General features: G+C 29.3%; 2 protein-coding genes across 2 annotated transcripts; one reads left to right on the forward strand and one right to left on the reverse strand.

Annotated features, from left to right (window-relative positions):
• The first annotated feature begins 1,155 nt into the window (after positions 1–1,155).
• Positions 1,156–4,429, forward strand: LOC124934265 (26S proteasome regulatory subunit 4 homolog A-like). Its single transcript, XM_047474766.1, has 7 exons — positions 1,156–1,667; positions 2,180–2,425; positions 2,959–3,128; positions 3,385–3,601; positions 3,674–3,814; positions 3,925–4,043; positions 4,183–4,429. The coding sequence occupies exons 1-6, from the start codon at positions 1,188–1,190 to the stop codon at positions 4,006–4,008; spliced, it is 1,338 nt and encodes a 445-aa protein (XP_047330722.1). The 5' UTR covers positions 1,156–1,187; the 3' UTR covers positions 4,009–4,043; positions 4,183–4,429.
• A 1,049-nt stretch (positions 4,430–5,478) lies between these two features.
• LOC124936788 lies at positions 5,479–6,066 on the reverse strand. The gene is made up of 2 exons (XM_047477315.1): positions 5,877–6,066; positions 5,479–5,797 (listed from the first exon to the last, which is right to left on the reverse strand). Exons 1-2 carry the CDS (start codon positions 5,966–5,968, stop codon positions 5,566–5,568), a joined length of 324 nt encoding a protein of 107 aa, XP_047333271.1. The 5' UTR covers positions 5,969–6,066; the 3' UTR covers positions 5,479–5,565.
• Between the last annotated feature and the right edge of the window lie 6,005 nt (positions 6,067–12,071).

The raw sequence follows: 12,071 nt of genomic DNA on the forward strand, positions 1-12,071 counted from the left end.
TTTTCTTCAATTTCTAATGTATTTGGTTCTCTTTAATTAAGAATTTACTATCTTATCTAATTAAACACAAAACTATTAAAGTGTGAGCTTGACCAAGTTTGGGTACCCCAGACTAGTGTGAGCTTGACCAAGTTTGGGTACCCAGACTACGGGTGTAAACGAGTCGAAACTAATATCATACTATTCGGACTCGATTTGATTTGCATTATACATACTCGGACTCGAACTCAATCGAGTATTAAAATTTATACTCAAATTCGACTCGTTGAAAATTAAAGCTCGACAAATCCATAAATTTTATTAATTAAAATTACATATTTTACTTAAAGATCGAGTTGCTTTTATGATGGTAAGGGAGAGGAGAGGGAGCAGAATATATGTAAAGATGAAAATGTTTTGTTTTGGATAAAATATGTAAAGAATGTTTAGGGTTTTATATTATATAATTTCTTTCTTCATAAATATATATTATGCTACTTGAAATCGACTCGAGCTCGATCAAATCAAGTTGAGTCAAATTTTAACCGAGGTATTCAAGAATATTTTTGACTTGATTACACTCTACCTATACATAAACAAAAATTGTTATTATTTTTTTATTTAACTTGCATTTTTCTTATATAACAAAAACTTTAATAACTTTGTATTGAATTTAACCTAAATAATCTTGTTTAATTCACTTAAATATTATAATAACGTAGGAATACCTGTATTCAGTTCAAACCATAACAAAATAGTTATATATATATATATATATATATATATTGTATATATAATGATTTACAATAAAATATGATACTGCCTAAAAAAAATTAAATGTTTCAAATTCTATTTTTACCAATTTTTTTTTTAAATTGTCATGAAAGTTATACTATGGAATTAAATTAACTTACTAAATTTAGATAAAAAAACTAATAAAAGTTAGTTTATATATACATAATATACATGGAACAAAAACTTATTAAAATTCAAGATTTAAATATTCCTTTTTTCAACATGTAATAAATACACTTGGTTATTAAAATCCTACTTGAACTTATGAATAAATTAAACTGAATTAAATTATCTTTTAATATTTCTTTTTTCTTCTGAGAAATAATAATAAAAAAAAAATCCAATAACCAGGCGTAATATATAAGCGTTTGCTTCGTAAGTTACACTTTCTCTCAACTAGCTAGCGATCAATCATGGGCCAGGGAACACCGGGAGGTTTGAATCGGCAAGGTCCCGGCGGCGATCGGAAGCGCGGCGGTGATAAGAAGGACAAGAAATTTGAGCCAGCGGCACCGCCTGTTCGAGTCGGCCGCAAGAAACGAAAGCAGAAAGGTCATGATGCGGCCTCGCGTCTTCCGACGGTTACGCCACTGACGAAGTGCAAATTGAGGTTGTTAAGGCTTGATCGGATCAAGGATTACCTTCTAATGGAAGAAGAATTCGTGACAAGTCAAGAAATGCTGAAACCGCTAGAGGAGAAGACCGAAGAGGATCGATCGAAGGTTGACGATCTCCGAGGAACTCCGATGAGTGTTGGATCTCTCGAAGAGATGATCGATGAGAATCACGCTATTGTTTCTTCGTCGGTTGGTCCGGAGTATTACGTTGGCATTATGTCGTTTGTTGATAAAGATCAGCTCGAGCCTGGTTGTTCAATTCTGATGCATAATAAGGTATTTTATTCAATTATTTGTGGTGATTGCTGGAAATTATCTTAGATTAGTATTTGGAAATTTGTTTTTCTATATCTAGCACATCATTGCTTGATTCTCTAAATGATCCATCAGTTAGAGATTATTAGATCAACTATGACAACTGAATGTATTGAGGATATGAGATTAAATTGAACAAACATTGTAGAAGAAGATGAATCAAGATGTAAACACATTTTCATTATATACAATTGCTTTCTTACTATATTTGACAGTATGAAATTGCTATATTCAGCTATGCCGAAATCTTTACAGACAAACTAGTATGCTTTGAGTTTCACAGTCACTGAAGAATTCTATGTTAAGTGTACTATGTTGTAACACGAGAGAAATTATCCCCATCTGTGTTGATGTCACCAAGTTTTGGATGATTATATTTGTCGAAAACTTTGCATCCAGAATTTGGGATGTAAAGGAAAACACATTGGGGTATCACTCAATAGTAATTGTAACATTTATTATGTGATTTCCAGGTTTCTACTGTTGTTGGCATTCTACAAGATGATGTTGATCCAATGGTGTCTGTAATGAAAGTTGAGAAGGCTCCTTTAGAAACTTATGCAGATATAGGTGGGTTAGATCCACAGATACAAGAAATTAAGGAAGCAGTTGAACTCCCGCTTACACATCCAGAACTGTATGAAGACATAGGTATCAAGCCACCTAAAGGTGTCATACTCTATGGGGAACCTGGAACTGGCAAAACATTACTTGCAAAGGTACAAATTTGTGTAAAGTCTCTTCAAATACCCATAATATTCATTCTCGTGTGAACAAATTTTTTCCCTTAAATGTTAAAGTTTGTATTAGTAAAGTAGTCAATTCTAATAATACAAATGGCTTTCATTAAACAACTCAACGGTCATAGTAATAATTCTTGTATCTGTCTTGACCACTTACATCTTTGTTAATATATCATCCTGTAAATGCTTGTAGATTGCAGCTTTCATTTTCTTAGCCAATGCCAAAAATGACGAATCTGATTGAAATGATTTTCACTCAAATGAATTCATTGATGATCAAAACACAATGTTTTTTTACTTAAATGAATCTGATAAACTTGTCCTAATGTTTTCAGAGTTATCTTGTCTATATTCTTGAGTCTAAATCCTTGTATATATGGTTTCTATGTTTTTATTTGAGTGACCCATTAGGTAGAAATAGTCTGGTCACTTCTTCAGTCTAATATGATGAGGATAAAGAATTACTTCATTAAATCCTCTTCTTTAACTTGATTGCATCCATCTTTCAGGCAGTGGCAAACTCTACATCTGCCACTTTTTTACGTGTGGTTGGAAGTGAGTTGATTCAGAAGTACCTAGGAGATGGTCCAAAACTGGTGAGGGAACTTTTTCGAGTCGCTAATGATATGTCACCTTCAATTGTTTTCATCGATGAAATTGACGCAGTGGGTACCAAGAGGTAAGGCTGAAATTTATTAATGAAAATATTCTGTTAGCATTTTGCTTAGGTTATGTTTGATTATTGTGGAAATAGAATTGGAATTGAGGGTCTAATTCCAAATACATTGTTTGTTGGATAAAATAAAATAAGGAACTAGACCTGAAATTACAATTTGACTGTAATTAAAATTTAAATGATTTTTAAGTTTCAATTCCATCTTTCCTACTTAGGAATTACAATTCATATAGATTTGGAATTACATAAATGCAAACAGATACGATGCTCATTCGGGTGGTGAACGAGAAATTCAGAGAACCATGTTAGAGTTACTGAACCAACTCGATGGTTTTGATTCAAGAGGCGATGTTAAAGTGATTCTCGCAACAAACAAAATCGAAAGCCTTGATCCAGCACTGCTTCGTCCCGGTCGAATAGACAGGAAAATAGAATTTCCTCTTCCTGATATCAAAACAAAAAGACGCATTTTCCAGGTTCATATCATATATATTTTTTCATTTAAAGAATATTTGATGTATAAACATCTGCTGGATAACGAATTACAGATTCACACTTCAAGGATGACATTAGCTGATGATGTAAATTTAGAAGAGTTTGTTTTGACAAAGGATGAGTTATCTGGAGCTGATATTAAGGCAATATGCACTGAATCTGGTTTGCTTGCTTTAAGGGAGCGTCGAATGAAGGTAAACTAGTTCCAATTGAATCGTTGTTTTTTTTGTTTACAACTTGTGAAATGCTATCGGGTTTATATAGAAAATTGATATTTTGCGTAATATGTAACAAATTTTGGCAGGTCACACATGCAGACTTCAAGAAGGCGAAAGATAAAGTTATGTTCAAGAAGAAAGAAGGAGTTCCAGAAGGTCTTTACATGTGAAGGAAGAAAAGAAGAAGCCAACTGCCTTATTCCAGGTTTGTTTCATATCTCAAATTTTGTTCTTAAGATAATCTTATTTCAAAAATCTTCAAGTTTGTTTCGACTTCTAAGTGTTTATACAAAGTATTGAACATTTTCGCGGTTCCCTTTTTTATATATATTTTTTTAACGTAGGTGGTTAGCTTGACCCTCCACCTCAAGACGTTCTAAATAGGAATCGAACCTATTACCTTTTGTTCTCTAAGGAAGCTAAAGTGGGTTAGAACAAACTTTTTCTCGATGTTTAATTTCTTCAGATTTATCTACAAGTTGAACATAAAATCGCATCACTTTCTTTTTTTCTTTACTTTTCGAATATTATCAATGTGAGACCGAAACCTAATCAGTTTTAGGTAAGAACTTTTACCCGAGTTTTAAAATATTTTCTTGATCTGTGTTCTTTTATATCATTCTTGAGAGAAAATAAACTATTTATATGAAGAGCTCAACCACAATCAAAATATAATAAAATCTAGTTAAAAGCTTTATTTGGAGTAATAATTTTGTTTAATATGTGGTTTTTTTAAGGGAAGATCAAAACGTACTAAGGTTGTTTATTTAAATAACTAAAATTAATCAAATCAAATATTATTTCACTTTTAATCCTCTTGTTTATTACATTATTTTTATTTATTAACTAAAATATTATATTTTAAAAATATATATAATTAATTTATGAAAAACTAGTATAATCATATGATACTCCACTGTTCGGTGAGAATAAATTTATCATAAGTAATTCTTTTCACCTAAAATTATTTTATTATTATATATTAATACACTTTTAAATTTTTTACTGTAATAATAATAAATAAAAAACTTACTCAAAATCATAATTTATGTTTTCACTTGATTTGGAATATTATTTAAAAATTGAATTTTGAATAAAAGTATTTTATAAAATTTCTCACTCACATGTAGAAAGACAATGATGGAAATAAAGTTACTATTACCGAGGCTAGAATGTTATCATGGAAATAACGATGCAATGATTTCACATATCATTCATAAAAAAAATGTATTTATAAAATTAAAAATCACTTAGCTTTTGATAACTGTTTGACTATTCAAATTATGTGATTTATATTGAGATTTGAAACTTTATAATAATGTTTTGTATTAAAGTTTAATATACTATACAAACATAGTAATATAATAAGTGTAATTAAAATAAAATAGAGAAACATAAATTGACCCAGTCAAAGAGACAATAAATATTGTTATAAAGAGAATAGACAAAAGAAGGAAGTTGAGTATGAATTGAAAACAACATCATTGACCACTTTTTTTTATTTATTTAATTTTTTTGACTGGAAATCTATCCTCTTTTCCTTATAAATAATTCTTTTCATTTTTTTTAATCTCAATTTTTTACTGTTGTATTGATCCATCCATATATAATCAAACAAAAACAAAACAAAAGTAAGATAGAATATGAAATTAAAATTAGATAATTAGCATAAACAGAGCTAACCTCTTACAACTAATTTAATTAAAGTTGATCATAAAATAAAATCATTAAGAAGATGAAGATGATGTTGAATCAAACTTGTAATGTTTATCAACAGGAACTGAAACATCCCAAGTACAACTCAATCCCTTTGGTAGGATTACCAGATCGCCGGCGCCGAATTCCACTGCCTCTGTTTCCGGCGACCCTTTTGGGTATACTTTAATCTTTCCTCTTAGAAAATAACATGTTTCTTCTGCATCATATTTCAACTGATATTTCCCCGGAGAACATCCCCATCTTCCATACATCAATTCATAAACAAAATCAAACATTTTATACTGAATTTTTTCAAAATTAAGAAAAAGAAAAAGCTTACTTTGGCCAAGATTTGATACCCAATTCGGCGAGTTGGGTTTCTGTGAGATTCTTTTGTACTATGATTCTGAGATTTGATGATTCAGCTGTCATGGTGAAGAAATGGCTGCAAAAAGATGGAGTCTTTAATATCTCTCTCCTCTTTCTCTCTCTAAGTTTGACCAGCGGAGAAGATGGGTGTGTGTTGAGTTGCAGAGACAAGTGCTATTTAACTAATTTCAAACTAAATTTATTATTTATATTTATATTTATATATTATTAATTAATTAATGGGTGAATTTGAAGTTTTGTTATTTGAAATTTTTTTAATTATTTAAAAAATAATGAGTGATTTTGTGGAGTTATATAGATATTTTTGGGTAAAATATATTAATATATGATGATAAAAAATAATAATAATTTTAAATATAAGTTATTTTAATATTTTGATTAAAAATTTAATATGAGAAGTTGAAAATGTATTTTTTGAATTTGGGTGTTTCAAATGACCTAAATTGATTGAAAAAGGTTTAAATTAGAAAATATAAATAGTTTTATTAACTTTATTTAAAAAAAAAAGGTATAAATGTACACGTTGATAAACGAACAAGTATCTTTCAGTTCACACTTGTCGACTCAATTAATTAATTATTTAATGTTATGAGGCTATTTTGAAATTTATTATTTAATTATATATATATAATCCACATTGGAAATTATTCAAATTTATTAAGTTATTATTTAGTTATGATTTAATTAAGATTATATTATACTTTATTTTATTTTATTTTGAAAGTATGAAATTTAAAGTAAAAAAATAATATATATATATATATATATATATATGATGAATCTATGTAGGGGTTATAGTATCTTATAATAAAATATATTTTCTACTTAATTTTTATTTATTTAAATACTTTTAGTAGAATCAAGTTTAAACTTCTTTTTCTTTTACAGTCACGACAATCTTTTATTTGGAAAAAGTGAAAAGTTTATAAAAATAAAGTGGTTGTGAATGTTAATAATTGAGAATGAAATGCACAAAAGAAATCAAACGTCCAAGGTCGTTTTCAATACGAACACACTAAGACCTTGTTCGGTGTTTGAATTTTAGGTTCCGTTATGACTTGAAAAGTATTAATATTAATAATAATAAAATAAATTTTATTTTTTTATAAATATAAGAGATTTTAATATTTTGTTTAATAAATTAAGTAATATAATAAAATAGAGAATAACGGACTAATTTAAATTAGGATCAAAATAGTTAAGATCGTGCTAACTTATTTAATAGAATAAATCTAATTTCAAAGATGAAATAAAAATAGAAGAGAAATGACTAGGTATCTATTCATTCCATTTAGTTTAAAGAGACTTTTTTGACTTTAAGCAAATAACTTTACTAGTCACTAGCATCAAATTTATTTTCAAAAAGATGTATAACTTTATTCAGTTCAATATAAAAGTTGGATCATTATCTTTTGTTCTAGTCTAGCTTTAACTAAAAAAAAAAAAAAAAAGTGAATATCTCTATCTTCGCTGAGGTTCTGAGCTCGAGCCCGTCAGACGACAAATTCTACGCCTATCTAAATGATTAAATATGTTTGCTGTACTTAACCCGCAAAGATTAATCGCACTCTATAGGAGAAGCGAAACTCAGCGTTCTCGAAAGTTTTTTTTTAAGGACCATAGTTGCTAAGGTGATCTATAATGATATTAACAAACTAATAAATAATTAAAAATATTTCTAGATCATAAATCAGTCGTACCAAAATCTAAATAATATGTTCACAAAATAGAAAACATGCTCTCTTAATGCCCAAAATGTGCATATTTTTATTATAGTAGATTCATTTGATTAAATCCTAAGAAACATGAAAATTTTAAATAAAAATACTTTTATATCAAAGTTGCTTTAAAAGAAGATAAGGCATAACTACTTTTGATATTATTATATTTTTATGAAAAGTAGACAAAATAGCCCTCAAACTTTTCTTACAAGTACAAATAAACACCAAAACTTTAGAACAGTATATAAACAATAATCAAAAGTTTCTAAATATGGCACAGTCATATTCCTTCCTGGAACTGTCTCTACTTATAGATATTCACTAATCCACTCATCCCCAAAAAAAAATGCAAAATTTATAAATAAAATGTTTCAGATTCAATTAAGCAAAAACTAGTTGTGTTACATATGGTAAATGTCTTTAGTCTCTATCAGCCAGGAAGACTCCATTTTCCGGTTTTGAAATCACATTTATATTTATAAGGACAATAGAAACAAAACTTGACAGTTAAAATCACATTTATTTCAGAACCAATTCAGCTTATAAGGATCTTAATGCAACAATGACAACTTTAAATCATTAACCAAAATACCTCTATATTTATACACATAATGTCTTTTTACCTAAATAACCTGATTTTTAATATCCCACATCAAACAAGGTTATTTGAAAATAATCCCTTAGTTAGTCAAATAACCCAAGATCAAAAGCAAGGCCTTAGATTCTCAGCGCATTGCAAATGAATTGCAAAGCCTGGTTGAAATTACAGATACACTGAGTATCAACATTCTTGCTAGAGTTCAGCTCTGATGTGACCAAAGAATGAATGAACATGAAACTGCCCAGACAGAAGAAAATCAATTTAAGATATTATTATTTACTCATAAATATATATGAGAATGTGCAATGCAGTGCAGTGCAGTTAATCAAACATTAAATCATAATGGTCTCTTCAGGAAAATATGTGGCGTGTGATAATCCCACCTCATAGTAAATAAAGTTCAATGGTTTCACGAGTGTAGGCATTTTCTTTGTCCCAAACCAATGGCATGGCAAGTTGATATCTGAAAACATGTTTGGAAGCTAAGAAATCCAAGGGATTAAAATTAAGACAACCCCCAAAGGCGAATTAGAGAAATAAAAGGTAATCACAAATCTATTGAAAAGGATATCATGTTCAGATGCATGGAGAACATGTCTGTTTCGCAGAAGTCCTCGATAATATCACTGGTCATAAATTCCGGATATAGAAGAAGAAGAAGAAGAGGCCAGTGAAGAACTTTGTCCTTATCCAATCTGGGTTTTTTCAAGGCAGTGAGTTCTTGAAAGGCAGACTTTCCTATCTTCAGTTTTCGATCTCCAATGGCAGACAGTAGGGCCTGCGTGTTTTTATTCTATCTTAGTGTCAACAAAACCCTAAAGAAGCTTAAATAACATAATAGTTCTTTCGATAAAAATTGAAAAAAAATTAAAGACCTACGAACTCACTCGAGAAATGATTATCAACACAATCAATTTGATATGGATAGTATAAATAACTTATACTACTTACAAAATAAAAAATAAAAAATAAAAAATAAAATGTATTATTTAGATTATTTCAATATGACAAATCAAATTCGATTTCATAGAATGTTGTACCGAACAAAACATAACATTAACTCAAATCTCAACTGTAAATAAATAAACAAGACCGATATATTGCGACCATAAAAATGACGACTATTCAACTTTTTTAAAATTAATTATAAATTAAAATAATATAAACTATAATAAAAACTTTAGACTATATATATATATCATAACACAATTATAAATGCTTATTTATATATATTAGAAAACCTTTCTAAATAGTTTTTTTTTTAATCAATTTTGTTAGCCATATAATATGAGATGACTAAGTAGTAATTTGTACATTTATTTCTTTTAAAAATAAATAATGCCTTGTTTGGTCTCTTCACAAATCCAATTAATTCCACCTTTACTAATTTTACAACCCAATGGGCTTATGCCGGCCCATGATTAGAAATAAAGGGTAATTCCGTCTTTAAAAACAATTATCGTGTCACATTTTCCGTAATTATAATGAACTTTGAGGGTAATAAAATACCATCAATCCTATATAACTAAACCTCCATCATTTCTCATTTACCCTTTTCAATTTCTCTTTCTATCTCTTCTTCCTTCTTCCCTCCTATTATTTCCTTCTCCGCCGTGAGCCACCGCCGGCGCCGGAAAAATCCAATTCTCCGCCGCCATATTCCGTCCAATCGAAATTTATTCTCATTTTCCGATCAAGTTTTTTTTACATTTTAGCCCTTCGATTTTCCTCTTATTATCGACCACGTCCCTTGTAAAAAAAATTGTTGCGTTTTTCGGTTGGGAGATAGAATCTGACGTGGCATGCATCCAACGAGTCATGAAGACTTACACCATTATGAGCCGTAGATTCCCAACTCCTTCATCTGTGGACCCCACGTTCAAGAAACGCAAGGAGAGAGAAAGTGACGGTTTTGAGATCCTAAAACCGAAGTTAGCCAAGCTGAGCCAATCTTCATCGGCTCCGGCTCCGGCTCAACCACCGGCTTGCAAGAACCAACTTCTAGCTGGATATCTAGCTCATGAGTTTTTAACAAAGGGGAGTTTGTTTGGAAAACCGTATGATCGAGCCGAGAGTGCGGCTCTAGAGTCGGTTAAGCCTGGTGAAGCTGTCAGCTTGAAAGCCGAGCCGGAGCTGGAGATTAAAGGAAGGTATGATCAAGTGGCGGATCTACTTAAAACTGATAGGGCCCATTTACCAGGTATAATTAATCCGGCCCAATTAGCCCGATTCCTTCATATTTGATCTGGCCCAATTACCCAAATGAGCCGATTATGTTTTTTTTTTTTTTCTAAAAAAAGAATTTCTCATTTCTTTTGAATGCTTTTAATTTTGAAATGTGTTTGATTAGTTCATTGTTAATGAAATGTTTCTTTCATGGTTCTTACATATATGCATGTGATTTCAAATGATATATATCCATTAAGATTTTGTTTAATTACTTTTTATTTTATTTTATTTTATTTTAAAACATATCAATATGAAGATAAGATATTATAAATAATTATGAAACCTAACTTAATATTTTATAAATCTAATTGGTTGGAATGTATGATTTTGATTTAGCATATGGACATAGTACATATTGTGAAATTTAAATTTATTTAAAAATTTGACCAAATTCCATTAATAATCACCCATGATGTCATACTTTTATATCTTATGCAAATAAATAAATTGAATGAATATTAATATATTGACTATTTTGTTATGTCTTTTTAATGGTATGAATTGTCATGGTAGGGTTATTTTCTTATTTTTATAAGTGCAAATAAGTTAAAATTTTGTAATAAATTGTACAAAACAAATAAGTTGTATTTAATAAGCTGAATCAAACTAGTACTCAATTCTTATCTAAAAAATGATTATCATAATATATATTTGAATTTTATAACTTTTAAAACAACCATATGCCAACAAATTCATGAATGGCTTTGAGGAAAGTACAATTTTCAGCCAGATGCTTTCCTTTCAAGCAAATAAAATGGTCACATGTATGATCACATTTTAAAATAGTAATAATTTAAAAATAATTTGGATGATTAATTAAGAACATTATTTATATCATATAATAAAACAAAACAAAAATCAAATTATTATATAAAAATAATTTCATAACAATAATAAAAATATTTCAATCACAATAATTTTAACAAATTTGTAATGAGACAATACAAATTATAGCATGCTTTAAAATTGAGCTAAATGCAAGTTATAATAAGCTTGTTTAAGTTTACAAATGTGATGTGAGATTATTTTTCGTTTGATTCTCATTTAAATCGCCTTAGAAACTGAAATAGGTCGGCTCTAGGTTTCTTATAATTTTCTAATTTTCCTGATTTTTAACAAACCTAGTTAATCGTTCTTGTCTATTGCCGGAAAATCGCAGCACCATTTGATCGGAGTATCTTCTCGGCTAAAATCTCTATAATTATCATCTTTAAAGGGCAAAATGATCACCCATTTTATGCATTTAAACTATTGTTTCTTTACTGATGCTAGAAACTAACCATTGAAATAAACACATTGAGGCTGTATCTTGTTCATGGATTGTTTATTCTTAGAATCTTAGTGACTCATTTTGGACAAATACTTGCAACTAAACAAACATGAACTTTGGGATATTAGCAAGGTTTGTAGTATTTGCTTTTCTCATTTTCATTTGGTTTGGACTTTGGACCAATGATATACAATATGAAGGCCATTTAGATCCTACAGGTAAAGAGTCTAAAGACACTAACCAAATGATATACAATATGAAGGCCATACTTCATTTGGGTTAATTAGATCCTGCAAATAAAGACACTCTTTGTATTCCACTCAG

Source organism: Impatiens glandulifera, chromosome 4, assembly GCF_907164915.1.
Source record: "Impatiens glandulifera chromosome 4, dImpGla2.1, whole genome shotgun sequence".
NCBI classification, from domain to species: Eukaryota; Viridiplantae; Streptophyta; class Magnoliopsida; order Ericales; family Balsaminaceae; genus Impatiens; species Impatiens glandulifera.

What these genes read in the sequence shown, in the direction of transcription:
- LOC124934265 (XM_047474766.1), top strand. Translation starts at nt 1,188, where the DNA reads ATGGGCCAGGGAACACCGGGAGGTTTGAATCGGCAAGGTCCCGGCGGC. An exon ending in GACGCAGTGGGTACCAAGAG is followed by an intron (nt 3,129 to 3,384) that starts GTAAGGCTGAAA and finishes AAATGCAAACAG; the next exon opens with ATACGATGCTCATTCGGGTG. An exon ending in TAAGGGAGCGTCGAATGAAG is followed by an intron (nt 3,815 to 3,924) that starts GTAAACTAGTTC and finishes AAATTTTGGCAG; the next exon opens with GTCACACATGCAGACTTCAA.
- LOC124936788 (XM_047477315.1), bottom strand. Translation starts at nt 5,968, where the DNA reads ATGACAGCTGAATCATCAAATCTCAGAATCATAGTACAAAAGAATCTC. An exon ending in GGTATCAAATCTTGGCCAAA is followed by an intron (nt 5,798 to 5,876) that starts GTAAGCTTTTTC and finishes GATGTATGGAAG; the next exon opens with ATGGGGATGTTCTCCGGGGA.